This window comes from Cutaneotrichosporon oleaginosum (genome assembly GCF_008065305.1).
Source record: "Cutaneotrichosporon oleaginosum strain ATCC 20508 chromosome Unknown ATCC20508_contig05, whole genome shotgun sequence".
Classification (NCBI taxonomy): Eukaryota; Fungi; Basidiomycota; class Tremellomycetes; order Trichosporonales; family Trichosporonaceae; genus Cutaneotrichosporon; species Cutaneotrichosporon oleaginosum.
In genome coordinates this window covers 1,582,018-1,602,507 of record NW_027072174.1, presented here as the reverse complement: position 1 = coordinate 1,602,507, position 20,490 = coordinate 1,582,018, and the positions used below count along the sequence as shown (strand labels likewise).

General features: G+C 57.3%; 8 protein-coding genes across 8 annotated transcripts; 3 read left to right on the top strand and 5 right to left on the bottom strand.

Annotated features, from left to right (window-relative positions):
- Positions 1–82: 82 nt before the first annotated feature.
- COLE_06164 (uncharacterized protein) lies at positions 83–1,634 on the top strand (the record flags this gene model as incomplete). The annotated part of the gene is made up of 6 exons (XM_018424280.2): positions 83–101; positions 140–367; positions 402–686; positions 726–875; positions 926–1,368; positions 1,404–1,634. The coding sequence occupies 6 exons, from the start codon at positions 83–85 to the stop codon at positions 1,632–1,634; spliced, it is 1,356 nt and encodes a 451-aa protein (XP_018275994.2).
- A 746-nt stretch (positions 1,635–2,380) lies between these two features.
- COLE_06163 (uncharacterized protein) lies at positions 2,381–4,731 on the top strand (the record flags this gene model as incomplete). The annotated part of the gene is made up of 5 exons (XM_018424281.2): positions 2,381–2,428; positions 2,466–2,499; positions 2,548–2,643; positions 2,692–3,097; positions 3,135–4,731. 5 exons carry the CDS (start codon positions 2,381–2,383, stop codon positions 4,729–4,731), a joined length of 2,181 nt encoding a protein of 726 aa, XP_018275995.1.
- Positions 4,732–4,926: 195 nt separating this feature from the next.
- On the bottom strand, positions 4,927–6,291 carry COLE_06162 (uncharacterized protein; the record flags this gene model as incomplete). Its single annotated transcript, XM_018421550.2, has 2 exons — positions 4,927–6,144; positions 6,190–6,291. The coding sequence occupies 2 exons, from the start codon at positions 6,289–6,291 to the stop codon at positions 4,927–4,929; spliced, it is 1,320 nt and encodes a 439-aa protein (XP_018275996.1).
- A 480-nt stretch (positions 6,292–6,771) lies between these two features.
- Positions 6,772–10,095, bottom strand: COLE_06161 (uncharacterized protein; the record flags this gene model as incomplete). Its single annotated transcript, XM_018419834.2, has 6 exons — positions 6,772–8,154; positions 8,193–8,321; positions 8,366–9,468; positions 9,502–9,767; positions 9,805–9,899; positions 9,934–10,095. The coding sequence occupies 6 exons, from the start codon at positions 10,093–10,095 to the stop codon at positions 6,772–6,774; spliced, it is 3,138 nt and encodes a 1,045-aa protein (XP_018275997.1).
- An 813-nt stretch (positions 10,096–10,908) lies between these two features.
- Positions 10,909–11,424, top strand: COLE_06160 (uncharacterized protein; the record flags this gene model as incomplete). Its single annotated transcript, XM_065626462.1, has 3 exons — positions 10,909–11,046; positions 11,081–11,124; positions 11,163–11,424. 3 exons carry the CDS (start codon positions 10,909–10,911, stop codon positions 11,422–11,424), a joined length of 444 nt encoding a protein of 147 aa, XP_065482273.1.
- Positions 11,425–11,508: 84 nt separating this feature from the next.
- COLE_06159 (uncharacterized protein) lies at positions 11,509–13,578 on the bottom strand (the record flags this gene model as incomplete). Its single annotated transcript, XM_018426083.2, has 7 exons — positions 11,509–12,086; positions 12,123–12,369; positions 12,404–13,120; positions 13,157–13,293; positions 13,326–13,433; positions 13,474–13,496; positions 13,541–13,578. The coding sequence occupies 7 exons, from the start codon at positions 13,576–13,578 to the stop codon at positions 11,509–11,511; spliced, it is 1,848 nt and encodes a 615-aa protein (XP_018275999.1).
- Positions 13,579–15,349: 1,771 nt separating this feature from the next.
- On the bottom strand, positions 15,350–17,689 carry COLE_06158 (uncharacterized protein; the record flags this gene model as incomplete). Its single annotated transcript, XM_018424282.2, has 5 exons — positions 15,350–15,437; positions 15,474–16,333; positions 16,369–16,635; positions 16,677–17,387; positions 17,441–17,689. The coding sequence occupies 5 exons, from the start codon at positions 17,687–17,689 to the stop codon at positions 15,350–15,352; spliced, it is 2,175 nt and encodes a 724-aa protein (XP_018276000.1).
- A 2,252-nt stretch (positions 17,690–19,941) lies between these two features.
- Positions 19,942–20,256, bottom strand: COLE_06157 (uncharacterized protein; the record flags this gene model as incomplete). Its single annotated transcript, XM_018419835.2, has 1 exon — positions 19,942–20,256. The coding sequence occupies one exon, from the start codon at positions 20,254–20,256 to the stop codon at positions 19,942–19,944; it is 315 nt and encodes a 104-aa protein (XP_018276001.1).
- Positions 20,257–20,490: the final 234 nt, after the last annotated feature.

Here is a 20,490-nt window from a genome sequence, read left to right as displayed (position 1 = left end):
CCGCCCGATGATATAAACAGTGACGGAGAAGCACACGACCGTCGTGTTGCGGGAGAAGCAGTTCTGGGTCGGGCTATCCGACATGCAGGGCTGGCGGATAAGTGAGCTCGACTGCAAATTAAGTCGATCTAACATTCAGGCATGGAGGACTCGCACTCGGTGCATCTCTATCTTCCCCCCGGTGGCTCCGATGCCCCTCCTGCTGAAGGCATAGTCGAGCAGCCGCAGGGGTCGACTGTAACCAACGATGGCAAGGAGGAGAAAGGTCCCGCCCTATTCGCAGTGTTTGATGGCCATGGCGGCTCGACGGTCGCCAAGTTTTCTGGCACTACGCTCCACGCCCGTCTTGCCAACCTTGACGCATACAGTACGTGATCGTTCGGGCACTACTAACCTCTCAGAGGCCGGCGACTATGAGACGGCTTTGAAGCAGGTCTTCCTTAAGACTGACGAGGACCTTCGCGCCGACCCCACCTTCTTCAACGACCCCTCGGGTTGCACAGCAGTCGTTGGCCTCGTCACTCCCGATGGCCGCATCTTTGTTGCCAACGCTGGCGACTCGCGTTCGGTGCTTGGGTACAAGGGCGAAGCTAAGGCCATGTCTTACGATCATAAGCCAACCAACAAGGAGGAGACTGCACGTATCACTGCGGCTGGAGGCTTCGTCGAGTTTGGACGTGTCAATGGTGCGCAACTCCTCGCACGCCCTTCCCGCTGACGCGCAGGCAACCTCGCCCTCTCGCGTGCCATCGGTGACTTTGAGTTCAAGCAAAACTTTACCTTGCAACCCGAGCAACAGATTGTGACTGCGGACCCCGAGATTCTGATGCACACACTGGATGGCGAGGAGGAGTTCCTCGTGCTCGCATGTGACGGTGAGTTCGCTTATTCATTCGTCCCGAAAACACAGTGTTTAATAGTGCAGGTATCTGGGACTGTCTGTCTTCGCAGCAAGTGATCGACTTCGTTCGTCGCGCCGTGGCTAATGGCGACAATTTGGGCAAGATTTGCGAGGACCTGATGGTCAAGTGTCTTGCAACTGACTCGGAGACGGGCGGCATCGGTTGTGACAACATGACAGTCGTCATTGTTGCTTTGCTCGGCGGCCGCACCGCCGAGGAGTGGCAGGCTTGGGTCAAGGAGCGCGTGGACAATAAGGTCGGCCGTGACACCCCAGAGTCGATTCCCGACATCTTTGGTCAGGCGCCGGCATCTTCGGGTGGCTTCTCTGGCGGTGGCTTCCGAATTGCTGGCGCTGGGGGCCTCGTCCATATCGCGAGCATTCTGGGCGCATCTGGCATTTCCTTCAGGACAGGCGACGACGACGATGACGACGAAATGCACGCCGTCAATGACGGCCATGCCAGCGTGAGTCTGGCTTGATGAAGGCGATCTAACCACAGCTTAACGTGATCGACACAGAGGGCGGTGCCAAAATCCAGGCAGTTGACGAGGACGGTGACGCGCACATCGACTCAGAGGACTCGGACGCCACCGCAAATGCTGGCGATGCTCCTGCGGCCCGCCAGACTCCAGCATTCTCGTCCATCGGCTCTCCCACCGTGCCAACGCCCAAGTCTCTCCAGGTTGGGGGCCCTGGGTCCGGTGAGGAGGCTGACAAGGAGTCCAAGTGAGGTTTAGTGATTTCTTAGATGGCGCTAGTAATCACCCGACATCTTGTCTCCCCAATGCAATTGCACGAGACAGCTACTTTTTGTGTGACCCGATACCCGAACAGTTTACAATGCAAGCTCATGTATGGTTGCACGCGTTCATCTCAATTATTAGGATTGTAACTCATTTGGTGCCCCCATCACCGGTTGAGGTTGGCAGGTGGCGGGCCGGAGCTGACCCCCACGTGCCCCGATCAATCGTCCGTTCCTTGATCCTTGATTCCATAGGTGAGTACGGACGACCTCCATTTCTCCACAGAGGGCTGTATGGATCTGAAAATCACTCCCATTCCTCCTGAGTCTGCAGTTTACAAAAGACCGTTCCGTAGCTGGAGCGACACCATCGCAAAGGGGCGTCAGAGGGGCAAGGGGCGTGAGATGGAGCACTCGCGTTGCGGTGAGGGCAGTGAGTATAGGGGGATGGGACGAGGGGAGCGGCTCCAGATTTTCCGGGTATCTGGCGTGCTGGCATTAACCGGAGCATACGAATCGCGGTCTCAAAGGACCGTCGCTCGTCGTGGAGCTCGTCCCGCTTTTGCTTCTACTATACTACTTGCAACGCACTTTCTGTCTCCGCCTCAACTCTCCCCGATCTCCATCTTTCTATCTCCCATCTGCTCATCTGCCGCTTGTAACGGCATACAACATACCTCACCTCACCCTCCCTTTACTTTGCGACTTCGCCCACACTCCCTCCGTTTCTCATCATGCTCGTCCCTTACCCCGACACGCTTGACATCAAGAAACAGAGCGTCGTGCGTGTTCCGAACCATTGTGCGCTAATACGTTCAGCCGGTACCGGGCACCGAGACCAGCGCTACCAGCGGTGAGTGAACTTGAGGGAGGAGCGCAAGAGCTCGGCTCACTCTGGCAGCTGCTTGGGTCAACGGTACTTGGGACTCGTCTGTCCTTCGCTACGATGACCAGGGTCTACCCCACCCTCGCACGCTCGCTGAACTTTTTGACCGAAGTAAGTGCTGCGCAACTAGTCTGTTTTCACCCCCCTAACGAAGCGCAGCTGTCGAGAAGTCGCCAGACACGGCCATGTTCCGCCGGCGTCTGCAAGCTCCTGCGACCAAGCCGGGCGAGAAGCCGACATGGACCAATAAGACCGTGGACATGAGCTACGGAGAGGTCCAGCGCCGTCGCAATGCCGTCGGCTCGGCTCTCCTGACGCTCGAGCGCCTCGGCCGCCTTCGCGACCCCAATCTTCCTGCCGATGTCCAGTCGCCCCCTGAGATCTGCACTCCTGGCCTTCCCAAGTGGGGCGACAAGCTCAAGAACGGCGCTCGCCGCGGCTGGGCCGTGGGCATTTGGAGCCAGAATCGTGAGGAGTGGCAAATCATTGACTTCGCGTGTCACGCATACGGCCTGGTGTCGGCGTCGCTGTACGAGACTCTTGGCCCCGACACTGCCGAGTACATGTGGGTGATGAGTACCTACATCTCAGCTGACATACAGCACCAACCACTGCCCCCTCCCTATCATCTTTTCCTCTTCGCACCACCTTGTTCAGCTGCTTCGCATGGCGCCCCGTTGCCCCTCGCTACGCGTCATTGTGACCATGGATCCCATCACCGCTGCCGAGCGCGATGTTCTAAGCCAGTGGGCCGCGTCTCTCGGCATCCTCCTCCTTGACCAGCTCGAGATGGAGGAGTGGGGAGCCCAGCCTGACAACTTTGTTGCTCCTACAGTCGCGGATGACGAGCAGGACATTGACCAGAACCGCATTGTCACAATCTCCTACACATCCGGAACCACCGGTAATCCCAAGGGTGTCATCCTCTCCAACTGGAACATGACCTCAGCCGTTATCTCAAACTCGTATGGCGTAGGCGAATACTTTGACAAGCCCGGGTTCAAGTTCTTCTCGTACTTGCCGCTTTCTCACGTTTACGAACGCTTCCTCCAGATTTTGGTGGTTGGGGGCGCTGGTACCATCTGCCTGTCGACCGGCGACACCACCAAGTTGCTCGAGGATGCGCAGATCATGAAGCCCAACTTCTTCCCAGGCGTGCCCCGCGTCTGGAACCGCGTCTACTCTGCCATCAAGATGCAGATGGACGCCCCAGGTCTCAAGGGTGCGCTTCTCCGCCGCGCTGTTGCAACAAAGCTCGCCAACAGCCGTACAAACGGATCGGTCCACCACCGCGTCTATGACGCACTCGTTTTCCGCAAAATCCGTGCCCTTGTCGGCGGCGAAGTGCAGTACATGTCGTCCGGCGCCGCACCTCTTTCGGCAGCCGTGCACGAACTCCTGCGGATCTGCTTCTGCTGTGATGTTATTCAGGGCTACGGCCTGACGGAGACTGTCGGCACAACCTCGAAGGGTATTCCTGAGGACATGCAGCACATCGGCACCGTGGGCCAGATCCAGCCGTGCAACGAGGTTCGTCTTTTCGATGTCCCCGAAATGGGCTACACCCATCAGGACAAGCCCAATCCGCGCGGCGAAGTGTGCATCCGCGGCTCCAACGTCTTCACTGGCTACCTGCATGACAAGGAGAACACGGACAAGGCCCTTAAGGATGGCTGGTTCCACACCGGCGACATTGGCGAGATCGACCAGTACGGCCGCCTCAAGATTGTGGATCGTGTCAAGAACGTTGTCAAACTCAGCCAGGGCGAGTATGTTGCGCTCGAGAAGATTGAGGGCGTATACGCCCTCAACCCGCTCTACGCTACACTGCTTGTGCACGCCGACTCTCTCCGCTCGAGCCTTGTCGCTGTCGGAGTTCTTGAGCCCACGCTAGCGTCGAATCTTGTCGCCCAGGTGCTCGGTAAGAAGATCGCGCCCACCGATGAGGCTGCCCTTGAAGAGGCTGTCAAGGACCCCAAGGTTCGCGCGCATCTCATTAAGCAGTTCGAGCAGGTCGCCAAGAAGAACAAGCTCAACGGTTTCGAGATGATCCGTGGTATCTACCCCACGCTTAAGCCCTTCCATGACGACCTCATGACTCCGACGCAGAAGGTCAAGCGCAACGTTGCCGCGAAGTACTTCGGCGATGCCATTGACGCCCTCTATAATGAGATTGAGGGTGCCGCCCACAAGCTGTAAAGTAGAAACTTGTATATGTGGCTTGTGCATGGCTTGTGCAGGACCTGAGGTGTTGACGTTAGAAGTTACATGCCAGATCACTCAACGCGGCACAGGCTCAAGAGTTCCCGATATACTACTTCCTGACAAAGTGATTTCCGGTGAGAGTGACATGCATCTTCTTATAGTCCGAACTAAGCCCACTCATTTCTGACCCTACTCATTCTTAACCTTCTCCATCATTGTCGTCCAGCCGGTAGTGACTGAGTCTGCGAATTTCTCGTCAAGGAGATAACGCACCCCAACGGCGGCCATTGCAGCCGTGTGCTTCATGCTCTCGTCAAAGGACGCCTTGGACCCGGCACCAGCGGTGAACTCAGGCATGTGATTGAACGCGCCCGGCGCCGTGGGGATGCCAAACATGGGGTGGCACCCCGGAAGGAGATGGGTAATGTTCCCGAAGTCGGTGCTGGCGCCCATGGTCTCGCCGTACGCAAGCTCAATGTGGGTACCACCCGGCGCGTCCCCAAACATATCCATCATGACGTGGGCGTACTCATCCCCAAGCGCCTCGACGTTACGCAGCTCGTCGAGCTTGTGGCTAGTCTTGGTGCTTACAGTGCATCCCGACGTCGTGGCCGCACCCTCAAAGCATGCCATGACGCGAGGGACAGTCGTACTGAGCTGCTTGGCAGTGTTGGTGCGCACAATGTACGACAGCGCCGTACGGTCCGGAATGACGTTTGCAGCCGACCCTCCATCTGTGATCACGCCTTGCACTCGGGTATCGGGGGTAAGTTGCTGGCGAAGGCTTGAGATGGCAGTATATGCCGTCGTTGCGGCGTCGAGAGCATTCACTCCTTCCCAGGGCGACAGGCCAGCATGCGCGGGCTTGCCCTTATACTCGACATCGAAACCTTGGAGTGCGTACGAGCGGATGACGGTGCCGCTCGTTTGAACGTGCTCCAGCCCACGACCTGGATGAAGCATCATGCAGGCGCCGATGCCGCTGTACGCACCCGCCTCGTAGAGGGCACACTTGCCCGCGCCGCCCTCTTCGGCGGGTGTGCCGATTAGCGTGACGGTACCACTGATATCATGAGCGTCCATCGCTGCCCGAATGGCAAGAAACGCGCCCAAGCCCGTCACGGCAATCAGGTTGTGTCCACATGCGTGCCCAATGCCCGGCAGAGCGTCATACTCCGAATTGAGACCGAAGACACGTCCATTGCCGCGCGAGTAGGACACTTTGAAGGCCGTAGGGTACTGGTCGAAGCCCTCGACGGTGTAGCCTTCCCCCGAGAGAAACGAGGTAAGACGTGCGTGCGCCTTTGTCTCATTCCAGCAAAGCTCCGGGTTGGCGTGAATGTAGTCCGAGATGGCGTTGAGCTCGGCGTCATATTTAGCCAGCGCTGCTTTGATCGTGTCGCGCGCCTGGTGTGGTTAGTACGTGTGCAGATGAGAGGGGTCCTATCTCACTTCGGGAAAGAAGGGAGCCGATTTGCACGTCTCGAACTTGACGCCAGCTGGATACGGGCGCCCACAATCACAGCATGGGGTGGGGGCTAGGTTGGCGGTCATCTTAATATCGATGGAGGATGGGGACTTGGATCTGGGAACTGCCTTGACCGCGCGCGTTTTATCAAGGCAATGACGACCCAGGGATCAGGGCGGTGCTGATGTTGTTGAACTTTGCCAGGTCAAAGTTCATTGAATCGCCACCGCCACACGCCACCGCCACATAGTAAGTCCTGGAGCCACCCTCTTGTCCTCTACCCTCAGTAATTGAATATAAGACCCGCAAGGTCAGCAGAGGAGAAAGAGAGGGGATGAGTGAAAAGGATGCGCTTATGACAAGCGTGGCGGTTGAGAGAGACAAGGCGCGGGAGATAGTTGAGCTCAATATATGTAGTGCTGCAGATACACATCATGAGGTACTGCTACTCGCAGAGGTACGATCCGCTACAGACCCCTCTTTCGGGCACGTTGTGGAAGAGCTGCATATCGGGTCAATATGACTAATATGACAATACCGAAGTTGGTGGTGTCTCCGGTGCTTGATTACGGCATCGGCTGTGGCGGCATCGGATGTGTCTGAGAGGTGGGGGAGGTGTTGTGATACCCATAATGTTGCGGCACGTGCCCATCCCCGTTAGGCATGGAGTAATCACGGTGGAAGGTTACGCCCGGCTGTGGCTGCTGTGGCTGCTGGCGGTGCGGGCCCAGCGGATGGTCAACGCGCGGGTCACGAGTTTCTCGTTGATAGGCCGCGAACACTGGGCGGAAAGGCTGCCCCTGCTGAAGGTGAGGCTCGCTGTACAGAGGCATACGGGAGCCGGGGTGCGGCGAGATGTGACCCAACGACGGCTGATCTGCGCGATGTGCAAACGGTGGGGCAGGCTGGGGAGTTGAATGGTATCTCGCTTGGGGCGAGGTGTGCGGGTGATGCGATAGAGTGGGCGACGGCAGGTGATGGGAATCTTGGAGGTACTGGCGCTGGTGGTGCGAGTGCTGCACATGCGAGAAAGCAGCGACGTGCTGGGAGACAGCGACGGGCCGCAAGGGATTGCCATTGGCAGCATGCGGAAAGCCTTGGGAAGGATGTTGATGTTGCGGGTTTGGCAGAGCATGCAAGGGGTGATAGCCATGGGTGCGAGGAACATGCGTATCCTCGCGGGAAGTGATTGAGGCGTGCGATGAACCGAGGGCACCACTCGACCCATTCTCGGGAGGGACATGTTGGCGACCGCCGTTCGCCTGGGGAGGTGCAATATTCTCGACACGCGGGCGCTTGCTCTTGCGTGCCTCACATTCCGAGCAGCGAAAGTCGACCTTGTCCCAATCGCGGATGCCGAAACCAGCGGCGAGGTCTTTACGATCGTGACATTTCACATGCTGCCAGCGCCCACAGTCATCGCAACACACAACGTCGTCATCATCGGACAGATTCCAGCCTTGGCGCTTGCAAACTTCACACTTGAGCTCCCAAGACTGCGCACTTGAGGCGTCCTGGCCCAAAGAGTTGTCGCCCATGTTCGGCGTCTGTGGCCGTGTGAGAGGACGCGAAGAAGTGCCATCCTCAGATGACGACTCGATGTCCTCACCGTCACGGCGGCGCTTACGGCGCTCTCTCCTCCGTTCAGCGCGCTCCCTCTCCATGGCCTCGGCTTCAGCGCGGGCGAGGATGGCAGCCTCGCGGCTAGCGAGTCGCTCCTCGCGTTCACGCAACCTCGCCTCGCGTCGTTGCTCGCGCGCGAGGTCCTCGGCCTGGGCCCTTTCTCGAGCGGCCTCCTCCTGTCGCACGCGCTCCATTCGCTCCTCCATCTCGCGCTGCGCCTGCTCTCGACGCAGCTCCTCTTCTCGCGCGAGCTCACGGGTGGCGATACGCGATGATCGCTTGCGGTTATTGATGGCCTCTTGTTTGAGGCGCTCCTGCTCTTTGGCCTGCAATCTCAGTGACCAGAGAGATTTAGATGACTCACCATCAGCCCTTCGATAATTTGAGGCGCGACGTCGTTCACTAAGAGCTTATAAAGAGCTTTTTCATCTGGATCGCGAGACTTGGCGAATTGCTCCGGCCACGTCCTCCAGTCGTAGAGCGTGACGCAAACCTTCGCCGTCAGCCCCGTCCGTATTACAGGCGTGTGAGACTTACAGCTTCCCATTCGATGAAGCCTGCAGGCACACTTGCTGCCTCCCGAGCAGCGAGTTTAACTTCGTCCCGTTCGGTGGGCTCTTCCACCTTTACGGCCTCTTGGTCCGCCGCGACAGCTCCGTCACTCGGCCCGGCCAAACAAGTGATGGTTTTTACATCCTTGTCGGCGTTCTCGTCAACCGCGCCCTCGTTGGCCGAGGTAATGTCAGTATCCAAGGGGCCGCCCTCGAAGTTCAATAGCTCGTTGCTGGTCTTCGATAACGTGGTCCCCTCGTCGATTGAAGCATCTATTTTGGCATGGCCTTCCGGCTCATGTGCCACGACCTCGTCCGGGTCCTCCTTGACGAATTCACCGCTGGAGTCGCGCCCGGGCTCCTCCTCCTGATCGACATCTCCAGGCTCAGAATGGTAGGCATCGTCCGCAACATCGACAGGAATATCTGGGGGAGTGGAAGGCTCGGGCGGTTCCGACAAGGGCGAGTCTTCCTTTGGGCGATCCATCCGCGCTGCCTGAGTAGCCTGGAGCTCTGCCTGATGCTCCTCTTCGTCCGTCAAATCAGACAGATCGCTCTCATCCCCGTCAGCAAGCTTGAGCGCGGCGCTTTCGGAAGCGATCTGCTCGACAGCTCTTGATTTGGTGGTAGGCTGCAACCACTCGTCTGGAATTTGCTGCCACTCGTCGTCTACATTGCGGAGGCGGCGGCTAACGCGTGTTCCGCGCGGCAATGGAGGAGGCTGGGATGGCGAGTTGAGTGGAGAGAAAGTAGAAGTTGGTACTGGGCCAGTACGAGCCGAACTTCTTGTGGTGCGGCTTGAGCGAGGGGTTGGAGGTAATGGGCCGCCACGCCTCAAGGCCTCAACAGTAGGCGTTACGTTGCCGTAGAACTTAACTTGCGTGCGTTTCCTAGGTCCCGAAACCGTTTCTTCGGACATTACATCTGGCTCGGCGGTCGCAATCTCCTTGGGAGCGCTCTTCTTATGTGATTTTGTAGAAGAGACGTCGGAGCGCTTGACAGAGCGCTGGCTGCGCTTAGCTTTGATTGAAGTCGTCTTTGGAGGGCGCGGCGGCTGCGGCCGCGGACGCTGAACCCAAAGGCGATTATCTACATATAAGCGACGTCTCAGTCCGAACCCACCATCAAACAAGTAGTAGGTGTTACCTGCCTTGTCCCACCCAACGGGGTCGACGCGCCAAGAAGCTGGGTCGTCCTCAGTCTTGAGAAGGGAGCGCAATCGAGTCGGGTCTGCGAGTTGCCATTCAGTAAGTTGCCAGAGGGCCTCCACTTTCTGGGACAATCCCAAGGCGTGCCAGGTGATCGGTTCGTCGAGTGAACCAAAAGGGTTCGTTTCGGGATTTCTCTTGAGCCATTGCTTGTGAAGGTGCTCGAAGGCGTTGTCGCGACTGGTGTTAGCAGCGTTCCTTTGGGAGCATGGCCTACTTTATCTGGCGATTCCATGTGAGTGCGTAAAGCATCTTTGCAATGAGATCGGGTATAACTTGAGTCTCAGTGCCGTCGAAATCGTGCTCAAGAGTCTGCAGTCAGCCGACTACTCATACTCCGGCTCACCTCGATGTCCCAGTCGACAAGTCCGAAGGCGTCAGAGAACGTCCACACGAACTGGCTAATGCCTGCCCACCGCCAATCCTGTCGCAAGCGCTGCACGTTGGGCGATGGCGGAGGCGGGGGTAGGGGCGCAGCCACAGCGGGTTGCACGCCCCGACGCGGCATGTTCAATGCGGTGACGCTGTGGAGGCGGAGATTGGATAGAGCGCAGAAATCGGAGTGGAGGTGGAGGTGATAAGCATGCAGATGCGGGGTCAGGACGGGACGCACCGGCCTGGGAACGCAAGCGGCGAGACTAAGGACGCAGCAACGGAGCAAGCAGAGTCGTATGGGGTAGTTGCGACGGCTGGCCTTGACAGAGAGGAGACGCCGCAACTGCACACGTAAGGGTGTACGCAGATGTTAACGCAATGGGGCCAGTGGTCCTCGATCTGACCGAGTGAGGTGATTGAACGCCCTGGCGGATATCTGGCAAAGCACAGAAGAGGGATGCGGGATGCACTCTAAGAAGGGGCCAAGACCTGCGTGGCGTCGGCTCCGGAGTAGAGACAGCTGGGAGAACAGTGAATGGAGTGAGGTTGTTGTTTCGTTGATGTTGTTTATGCGGACATGTGGGTGGGAGGATGGATCGCAGAAGGAGGGTGACTGAACTACTTTCAGATGAGCTAATAAGGCAACCCGCTCGACAGCCGAGGCGCAGATGCGTCTTCAGTCTTCGCGGTGACTCATAGCAATACACGCGAGAATCACGTGGAAAAAGCGGAATTACGGAGTTGGGTCTGCGTGGCAGATCCGCATCGTCCACCGTGATCCTCGTCAACACCGATTGTAAGGCAGGGCGCGACATGATGACCTTGGTTGATGGGCGGCTGTTCTCCCTCTTGTCAATCTCCCAATTGCACTCTCCTTCCACTTTCATCCTCTCACTCATTCGCAGCTTTTCCCTCTTGCCCTCACAAGCAGATCCATTTCTACACAATGTCCGAGCACGCCTCCCCTAACGCCGAATCCAAGCCCAAGCCAGACGACAACACTCTCAACATCAAGATCCGTGCGACAGACTCGTCTGAGGTCTTCTTCAAGATCAAGAAGACTACCAAGCTGAACAAGCTTAAAGTGAGGGCTTGAGAGTGTCCAGGACTGACTGCAGACCGCCTACGCTGACCGCGTGGGCCAGGATCCTGCTGCTATCCGGTAGGCATTGCCTTGTCCACGCAGCATGCTGACAATAGCCTCCTCTTTGACGGCACGCGTATCCTCGACAACCAGACTGCCGAGGACTTGGAGATGGAGGACGGCGATGTCCTTGAGGTGTTGCTTGAGCGTGAGTTGCCGCGCTTCGTGCCGCTGACGTGCCAGAAGTTGGTGGCTGCTAGTCTGGCACCGCCCACTCCCTCATATCACTCGCCATATCTCGTGCTGTTTATTCGCCACCGGGCTCTCCCTCCGCAAGGTCAGAGACTCCTAAGCCCCGTTGTGTACTTCTCAATGTAACTTCATCAACATACCCGATTCTCACTCTGGAACGACGCAGTTGAGATCGTATAACATGACCATGACATCCATCAAACTCTCTAACTAAACTCCGTTGACTACCTGTTCCTCCTCCCCAACTCGGAGACCCTCGATCGCCTGTGTGCGGCCCTTGGCGCCCTCGGTAGCAGCTTCGCTTGCCGGAACAACCTTGGCGCTCTCGGGGTGGGGGTCCACATAAGTCTTTGATGCCTCGAGCTGCTCATGCAGCATGCCGCCGCCACATGCAGCGGCGATAAGTCCCAGGAAGGGGGGCGAGGGGTTGAGGGGACGCGAGCAGAACTCGGGATGGGCCTGGAGACCAACAAAGTAGGGGTGGTCCTCGATCTCGAGCATCTGCATACGCTCTCCGCGCTCGTCCTTGCCGATGAAGCGCATTTGCCCTGGAGCCTCAAGGCGCTCAACGTACTGCGGCTCAACCTCGTAGCGGTGGCGATGGCGCTCCCATGCGATCTTGTGACCGCCGTAGAGCTGGCGCAGCTTCGACTTCTCCGTGTTGGGCTCGAAGATGGTGGGGCGGAGACCGAGACGCATGGTGCCACCCATGTGCGTCTTAGATATCTCGGGCATGAAGCAGATGACGGGGTGGGGTGTGTCCTTGGACAGCTCGGCAGAGTTGGCGCCTGATGTCAGCCTCTGGACGCGCTGTGACAACTTACCACCAAGACCGCATACATTGCGTGCCCACTCGACAACAGCAACTTGGAAGCCGAGGCAAATACCCAGGAAGGGAACCTTCTGCTCACGCGCCCATTTGACAGCCGTGATCATGCCCTCAGTCCCGCGCACGCCGAAACCGCCGGGCACAATGATACCCTTAGCAGAACAGAGCGCACTCCATGCGCCATGGTAGCGAACAGGATCATCAGTCTCCATTTCGGCCTCCAGATCCGACGAGTCAACCCACTGTGGTCAGTTCATGTGGAAGAATTGGTCTTACGTGAAGCTTGAGGGTGCGCCCACAACGCATTGACGCGTGCTCGAGAGCCTTGACGACACTCATGTACGAGTCCTCAAGCGTGGTGTACTTGCCAACCAGGACAATGTCAACGTGGTCGAAGAAGCGCTCCGAGCTAACGCACATGTCACGCCAGCGCGTCATGAGCTGCTCGCCGTTCTTCTTCTGCGCAGGCGATACGGGTATCGTGCTCAGCTGAAGTCGGCCCTTGAGGAAGTCGACAAGACCCTGCTCGCGGAGCAGCAGCGGGACGTGATACGTCGAGCTGACATTATGAACGCCGAGGACCTGCTTGGCGGGAACGTTGCAGAACATGGCGATCTTCTCCATGGTAGCGGCCTGGAGGGGAAGCTCGCAGCGGCAGGCAAACAGGTCGGGGTTCAGACCGAGACCACGGAGTTCACGCGCACCAGCCTGAGTCGGCTTTGTCTTCTGCTCGCCGCCGATGACAGGAATGAGGGAGACGTAGATGAGCGCGAAGTTGTCGGGGCCAACACGGAACTGGAACTGGCGCATTGCTTCGATGAAAGGCGCCGACTCGATGTCGCCGACGGTGCCGCCAAGCTCGATGATGCACACATCCGGCTCCTCGCCAGTCTCGTCGACGGGGCGCTTGGCCACGCGCTCAATCCAATCCTGAATTGCATTCGTGAGGTGCGGCACAATCTGGACCGTCTTGCCAAGGTAGTCACCGCGACGCTGGTGTCAATTGACATGTTGTGGGAAGGGACTAACCTCGCGTTCAATGACGTGGGAGTACACCTTGCCAGTTGTAACGTTGTTATCCTTGCCGAGCGAAACATTGAGATAACGCTCGTAGTTGCCCAAGTCAAGGTCGGTCTCACCGCCATCGTTGAGTACGTACACCTCACCTGGCGTCAATTCAAACCGAGCACAAGCTCACCGTGCTCAGTGGGAGCCATGGTGCCAGCGTCAATGTTCATGTAAGGGTCGATCTTGATCGAGGTGACCTTGTAGCCGGCAGTTTTGAGAAGGAGGCCAGTGCTCGAGGCTGAGGTTAGGAGACATCCCGGTGACTTGAAGCTACGTACCAATGACGCCCTTGCCAATACCGCTGTCGGTTAGCATGGGAGCGTGCGCCCTGATGGTGGGACATACGAGATGACACCGCCGGCAACGAGGATATACTTGACCATGGTGCTGGCTCGAGTGAATGATTCGAGGATGTGCGGAGAATGTGGAGAATGCAAATTCGTCGATAGGCGTCCGTCTCTCTTACTTGTTAGCCAAAGCACAAAGTGGAACACAACATACACTTTTCTGAGTGTGCAGTTTGATTGGGAAAGACTGCGCTGCCAAACGTATTTAGTCAGATGCAAGCGAGCGTTGAGGTGCACGATGCGCGGCAAACGATATTGTACAGCAGAGGTGCGGATGCGACGGAGAAGGTATTCATTGATCGGCGCGTGCGGAGTGCGGCAGAAAACGCGAGCGTGAGCTCTATTCCTCTCAAGAACACGGCCAGTCCTCACCAGTTGCTAGGCCACTGAGTAACCCTTGGACGGTGTCGAGAACCAGACCGGAGGAGGGATACAAGAGAGGAATTAAGATGTGCGGGGAAAGAGAACAGCTTTTGGGTGGGTCAAGAGGAGCGTGTCGAGTGTCGACTGCAAAATCCGTTCAGGGCAGTCACGTGATGTGGGTGTTGGGTGGCAAAACGGTGCGTGTCCTTCAACATTGATCCAACGGCACGCGTTCACGCGTATGGTTGATGGTGGCTGAAGTGCAAGGCGACCCTTGATCTTGTGGCTTCACTGCGTCGCCACCATACTGCATCAGTCACCGAGTACCGCATCGTCTCTAAATCAACGGCTGGTCTGCCGCAGCGACTTGCATATGATGCGTAACACATATGTGCCGAGCACATTGGGGTGCCACCATTTCCATGACGAACGAAGCAAAGCTCCAGCTTCATCGACAGTCAGATACACCTCTCGTGATCTGAATCCGCACGGCGGTGTGGCCCTCGTAATTCCAACGCCACTCACTGGTGATTCTGAGCACAATCTTGTCAACCAGCGTCAGGTGAAAGACAGAACGAGGATCCGCACCCGATGCACACATGTGCACAGTATAGTCACGTAGGAGACAGGCGCTATTTGGGGGTGGTGTTCGCCTCAGACTGCAGCCTGGAACCCGATTGTGATCCAACTAAGATCGACGGACCGAGGCATCCTTGGATGGCCACGTCTGATGCATGAAGCAGATGCGCTAGACTTCAGTCCTCATCTTTCACTGAGTAGGTCCCAGTCGATGGTCTACAACGTTCATCGCCGTGAACACGACACAAAAGACGATTTCACCTACTTCGCTTGGTCGCCTGCGCTGAGTGAATCGCTCTCGGGACAAACTAACATGGCCTAAACTCGTGTCACCTGTGCTGTCAGGTTGGAGCTCTGCCAACGTCTGGCCTGTCTGGTACGCATCTGTTTCAAACGTGGAGTGCCTAGATAAGAAGGACGAAACGGGAAAGATCAAATGCTTAAGACGCTGTCAATCTGCTCTACCTGCATTGATTATCAAATCAAAAGGACAGTCCATGCCACAGATTCTCGGGCAGCTACGGAACGCATTGTAAAGGGACACCCACACTGTGTTCCTCGCTGAGAAACGGGCGCAGGCTGAGCCTATCGAGGACTGCCCACTCCCTTTGCAGCAGGGCCCTTCCATCGGCGAGGAGCAGTGAGAGGGCCTTGTGACTTCGAAAAATAGAACCTGCATTGCGCCGTCGTCTCGAGACGTACGGTCGCCTCTGCTGCGCCCAGTTTACCCCAGGTTACAGGTATGCATGAAATGAGACGATGTGGATGTAAAGAATGTCACGACAAGTACAACAGTCTATGGTATTGATCGAAGGGAAGAGGGTTTACAAAGATTAACGCTTCCGATCGCCGAATGGTGCTTGTTTCACGCGGAGACGGGAGGCTGAGGAGTATAACTGACCTGGCCCGGGGGAGCTAAGAGTTTGCGGGACTCCCAAGCACCACAAACGTGACTAGAGAGGTCAGCATCAATCGTGACGGTCGCTTACCGCTTGCCATTGCCTGCACCTGTTTCATTTATGCGGCAGGGGCGGGAGCAGAAGGTGAGGCCACATTTGCGACAGTTGGGAAAGTTGACACCGTCCGCACCGCAGACGCTGCACTGCACGTGCTTTGTGAGCGCGCTGGCAAGTTCCAGGGCTGCCAGCTCGGGGTCGATGGAGGCAACTGCTTCCTTGGGCTCAAAGGGTAGCCGGCGGCGAGAGGTCGGCGACATTGGACTTTGATGGTAGAGCTGCGGCGAAGACGCAATGATTCGCAGCTGCGGCTTCTTGACCTCGGTCTTGACCGACTCAAACTCGCGAGGACGCGTCGGGCACTGCTCGGACTCATTACTGGGCGTCCGGGGCACGACCTGGCGAGAAGCGGCCATGGACCACCTCTCGAGAGGGGGCCACCACGGCTGCTTGGGGGTCGAAGGCGGCGGCTCTTGAGCGCGCTGGGCGCGATGCTGTGACTGCTGGATGTTACGAAGCGAACTCAGCGCGCCCTGCCGGAAGGCACTATGGTTTGTCTCCATAACAGGGCTGTCAAAGGCTAAGGACGCCAGAGAGGCACTAGACTTGACGGGGGACATAAGGCGTAGAGACGCTGTCATGTTGCTGTCAACTGCCGACACCCAGGAGGCATTTGACTCCCGGCGTCGAGGTTCGCCAGGTGTGGGCGGGAATGGGAACGAGTCGGCGTCGCTCGAGGACAGAGGTGAGCCGCCAGTTGTCTTCAGTATGCTCTTGAGGCGGCGGAAGGCTTGACGTATAAGGTCGTCAGGAAGGTCTAAGCCACATGGCCCAATGCGGATGACATTTTTGAAGCACACTTCGGAGACTTCAGCAGAAGAGGTGACACCACGCTGTGGATCAGTGTCAGTCCGCGGGTGCCGCTTACAATGTAGTTGGCCATGATAAGGACACCCTGTCGACGAGCATTTGCTTCCTTTCCCAGGCTCGGTGTCGACAACAACAGTGGCAGGTCGAGAAGCATACTCGCAACTGCGGAGCCTAGGTGCCACGCGTTACGTCCTCTTTCCTTATCTCCCTTGGGATTGAGGGCGCGGGGGAGCTGCGAATGGGAGATAGGGGGAAGAGCGACGGGGTCGTGCCGCTGAATGTGACCGTGACGGTACATCTGAACGAGCGGGGTGAGTAGATCATACTGGGAATCAGCGTAACTCAGTGTATCGAGGAGCAACTTACCAATAGCTTGACTCGTTTTACAGCTGTCGTTCTGTCATTTTCATTCAATGGCGCGTAACTGAAGCCTGAAGGCATCGAACCAACAGAACCATGGCTGGTGGCCTCACCGAGGTTATTGTGCGAGCGGGCACGACCCTTGCCCTTCGAGTCGAAGACAACAGCGCCATCTTCCTCACTGTTCTTGCGCGGGCGCTCAACAGCCTTGAAGATCCGGCCAGCTTCGGATTCGAGGATGAGTCCAACGCCAAGGACGAGCCAGCCAGCAGCCTTGCCCATGGCCTCAACATTGCGCACGACACGCTTCCCGTCCTTGGGCAACTCCCAACCATTCGAAGACAGGCGAGAAGTTCGTGAAGTAGGGAATACATCTTGAGGAGACTCGACGGGCGCCGATGCAGATGCAGATGCAGACGCAGGAGCAGGAGCATGAGCATGAGCAGGAGCAGGAGCAGGAGCAGGAGCAGGAGCAAGTGCAGATGCAGGTGCTGGTGCTGGTACAGCCCGGAAGAATGACGCAAACCAAGAGCGGGAGGTGTCGGTCGGAGGCTTGGCGATGGAGCTCTGCGGGGAATCTTCGGCCTTGGCCAGTCCGGAGCCGCGGGCTAATAGATTTCCAAGTGCGAGACAAGCAGCCGGCGATGAGTACGGAGGGAGCGCCGCAGTAGCATAGTACTTTGCGGCCAGAGCTGGCTGATGTGCAATGAGGGCAGTCTGTTCATTAGCTACGGTTGCCGGGGGTTGGGGGGGAGGAGGTGGTAACATACCTGAGCGTCCCACATAAGGGACTCGTCGTCAACCTCTTGATCGTCATCGATGGGTGAGGCTTGGCAGTCCTCGGGCTCATCGCCGGCGTCGCTGCCAGAGTCGGTGAGAGGTCGATCATCGGGGTCGTAGGAGGAAAAGCCAATGAAGCGTGCGAGTTGAGTGAACGACTTGCTGTGCCGGAGGGCACGAGGGAGGGGAAGAGTGGAGGTGGGGGAAGGGATGCGACGCGCTATGTCTGGGTCTGCCATTTCGAGTGGATGGTGAATAGGGCGATGGTGGATGAGGCAATGGGAGGCGGTGGGGGATGTGGTGGTCGCACTTGGAAATAGTCGTCGATCGTCGAGTGGTGGTGATGAAGAGGTGAGGAGGATGTGAGAGCGGAAGATATGAGATGTGAGAAGGCGACGACAGGTCTTGAGGAGGCCGCAACTGCACTATTAGGCTACCAATACAAATGAGGGTAATCGGCAAGGGTTCGCTAATGATGACATGCGGCAAGCGGCAACGGCGCGAGAGAAGAGCCAGGCTAGGTGCGGCAGTTGGCATGCTCGTTGGTAGAGTTGGGAAGCAAGGCTCCAAGGATCCAGGGGAAAGGCGCAAGGAATTTTCAAGGAGCCCGAGCAAGGGTGCTATTAGGGGAGCTAGGGTATTGAGATAGGGAATGGGAGATCGCACAGAAGCGCTCAGCAAATCATCCAGGCCTGGGCCATGCAAGCCAAGTAAGTCATCAGGCGCGAGGTCGGGGTGCCGAGCCTAGCCGGGTCAGGCTACATAGTCAGGCTACAGTCAGCGATACCAAGGCATCAAGGGAGGAGCAAGCGGCAGCTCGGCAGAAGAACATGGGACGGTGGACAAGGCCGCAATGCCAGATACGGTACCGGAACGCAATGAGACGAACTCGGACTGATTGAAATGCGTACTACGTGCATGGGACTTGATGGAATACATGTTACTGATATTGATAGCTACGCCAGTGGCTGGTGGAATGCATCTCTGCGAGCGAGCAACACCCACGAGGTGAGGCCCTGATGACGAGTAGTTGGGCACGCAGAGTTGATATGATCGACCGAGCACGGACCGAGGAGTCGAGGCTTTGAGACCAAGCGGCGAGCGGCCAAGCGGAAGAGATCGAGCTCTTGATCTATCGAGTCTGCAGTCTGCAGTCTGCAAGGCATGCAAGGGCATTCCATCCAGGCCCATTGCACGCATTGCAGGCCTGCAGACCAAATCACCCCCAAGCTACCAAGTACCTAGATATTAAGGGCAAAAGGGCCCGAGACAGCCAGGGATCACGAGGGAAATCACGCTCAAACGTGCCAAGCGACAGGGATTAGACCATGACTCTACCCGGGTACGCGGGCACGGTGTCAATCCACCGCACCCTGCTCAGCCGCTCGCAAACATGGCAAGAATATGATCGAGCCATGAGCCAAAGCTCGAAACGCTAACTGCAAGTCTTGACGTAGCTTATCCTTGATAACATACATACATCGCTTTCATGTACTGTACATGCCTGGATATGTGATCTGTGACAAACAAACTCGAATGTCCCCAGATCGACTCTACTGCATAACTACAGAGCTGTCAATCCAATTCTTGCCGCGGGCAACTGCGAAAGGAGAACCACATCAGCCGCATTATCGCCCCAGTTGTGGTAAGGGCAGGGATGACATGCCGCACTTACATTCACTCCCTCATTGATCATTGACATCTTTGACATCGGACAAGATCACTTAGAAGCTTGGAAGGGATCGATAGGGTATGAGTGCAGCCAGCGATGTAACATGCCAGCCAATATTTGATGGACCCGTGTATGCTGCAGCCCTGGCAATTCTATCGACTTCAGTAAGATCTTCGGGCGGACGTCCATTCATGCGCAATTGCTCGGCCGAATGGCGCGAACGGAGGTCGTCCTCTGCCGAAGCAGATCCAGTTGTTCTGAGCGGCTGAGCGGCATGCGCGGCATGAGCGGCATGAGCGGCATGAGCGGCGCGAGTGGCATGAACGGCTAGCGGCTTGCTTTCGAAACCTTCATAATCTCATTATTTTGATCACACGATCACAGATCACATTCCGCTTCCACTTTTCCGGGCGACTGGTGCTGGGATATCGCGCGATCTCACATCAACCTAATGACCAGTCATGTTCACTCTCCACTCTGCAGCGATCTGCAGTTGGCATGGGCTGACAAGGCCGACCACAGTTGTAATAGGTGATGCAAAAGCTGTGCGCGACCAGTGTGCCGACGTGACGAGAAGGCGATGCCGTAGTTGCTCATGCGCGATCATGCGATCATGCACAGGCACGTTGACACCCATTGGACCATGGTACCATGGACCAGTGAGCCGAACTCATTTAATCACAGCTATATCACAGGTATTCACGAACCTGTCGCTTTGGTGGGCGTTGTTAACGGATCCGGCCACTCTCCTCCTCTAGCGTCCAACGGTCAGCGGATCAGCGGACAACGGCTCGTAGTATGGCGTCCGGCGCTCGAGGATTAACAGTTCCGCGGTGTTGGACATTGTGTGGGTCGAGGAGCGGCTCGGAGCGGCTGGGGCGAGGCCGGCGAGGGGCGTGTAACAGGACCGATCATGCCACCTCCCATGCTGATCACAGAAGCATGCCGATGTGCCGGAGAGCTCGAGGTGTGGCCAGGATGAATGCCGTATGTGAATGATGCGAGGCTCAGCTGTTCGAAAGGCCTGCGAGCTTGCGGCTTGCGGAAGGCGCGGAAGGCGCGGAAGGCGCGAGAGAATCTCCAGCCCTCCTGCCGATCGAGGCGATCGCGGCGAGAAGCAAAATGTTCGCACATACCGCGTATTCTACGCGCGCGCACACCGATCACGGACCGTGCAATCCCATGCTCCTAGCAGCCTCAGCGCCTCAGCCTAGCAGGCTAGTATATGCTAGCATGGCTAGCTAGCTGCTGGCCTGCTGGACTGCTGGGCGATGACCCTCTTGCTGGACCACAGGAAACGCATTGCCTCATAGCTACGGCTGATAAGAGGAGCATGAGGAGCGGAGGTGGGGCGAGATAAGTAGCGGA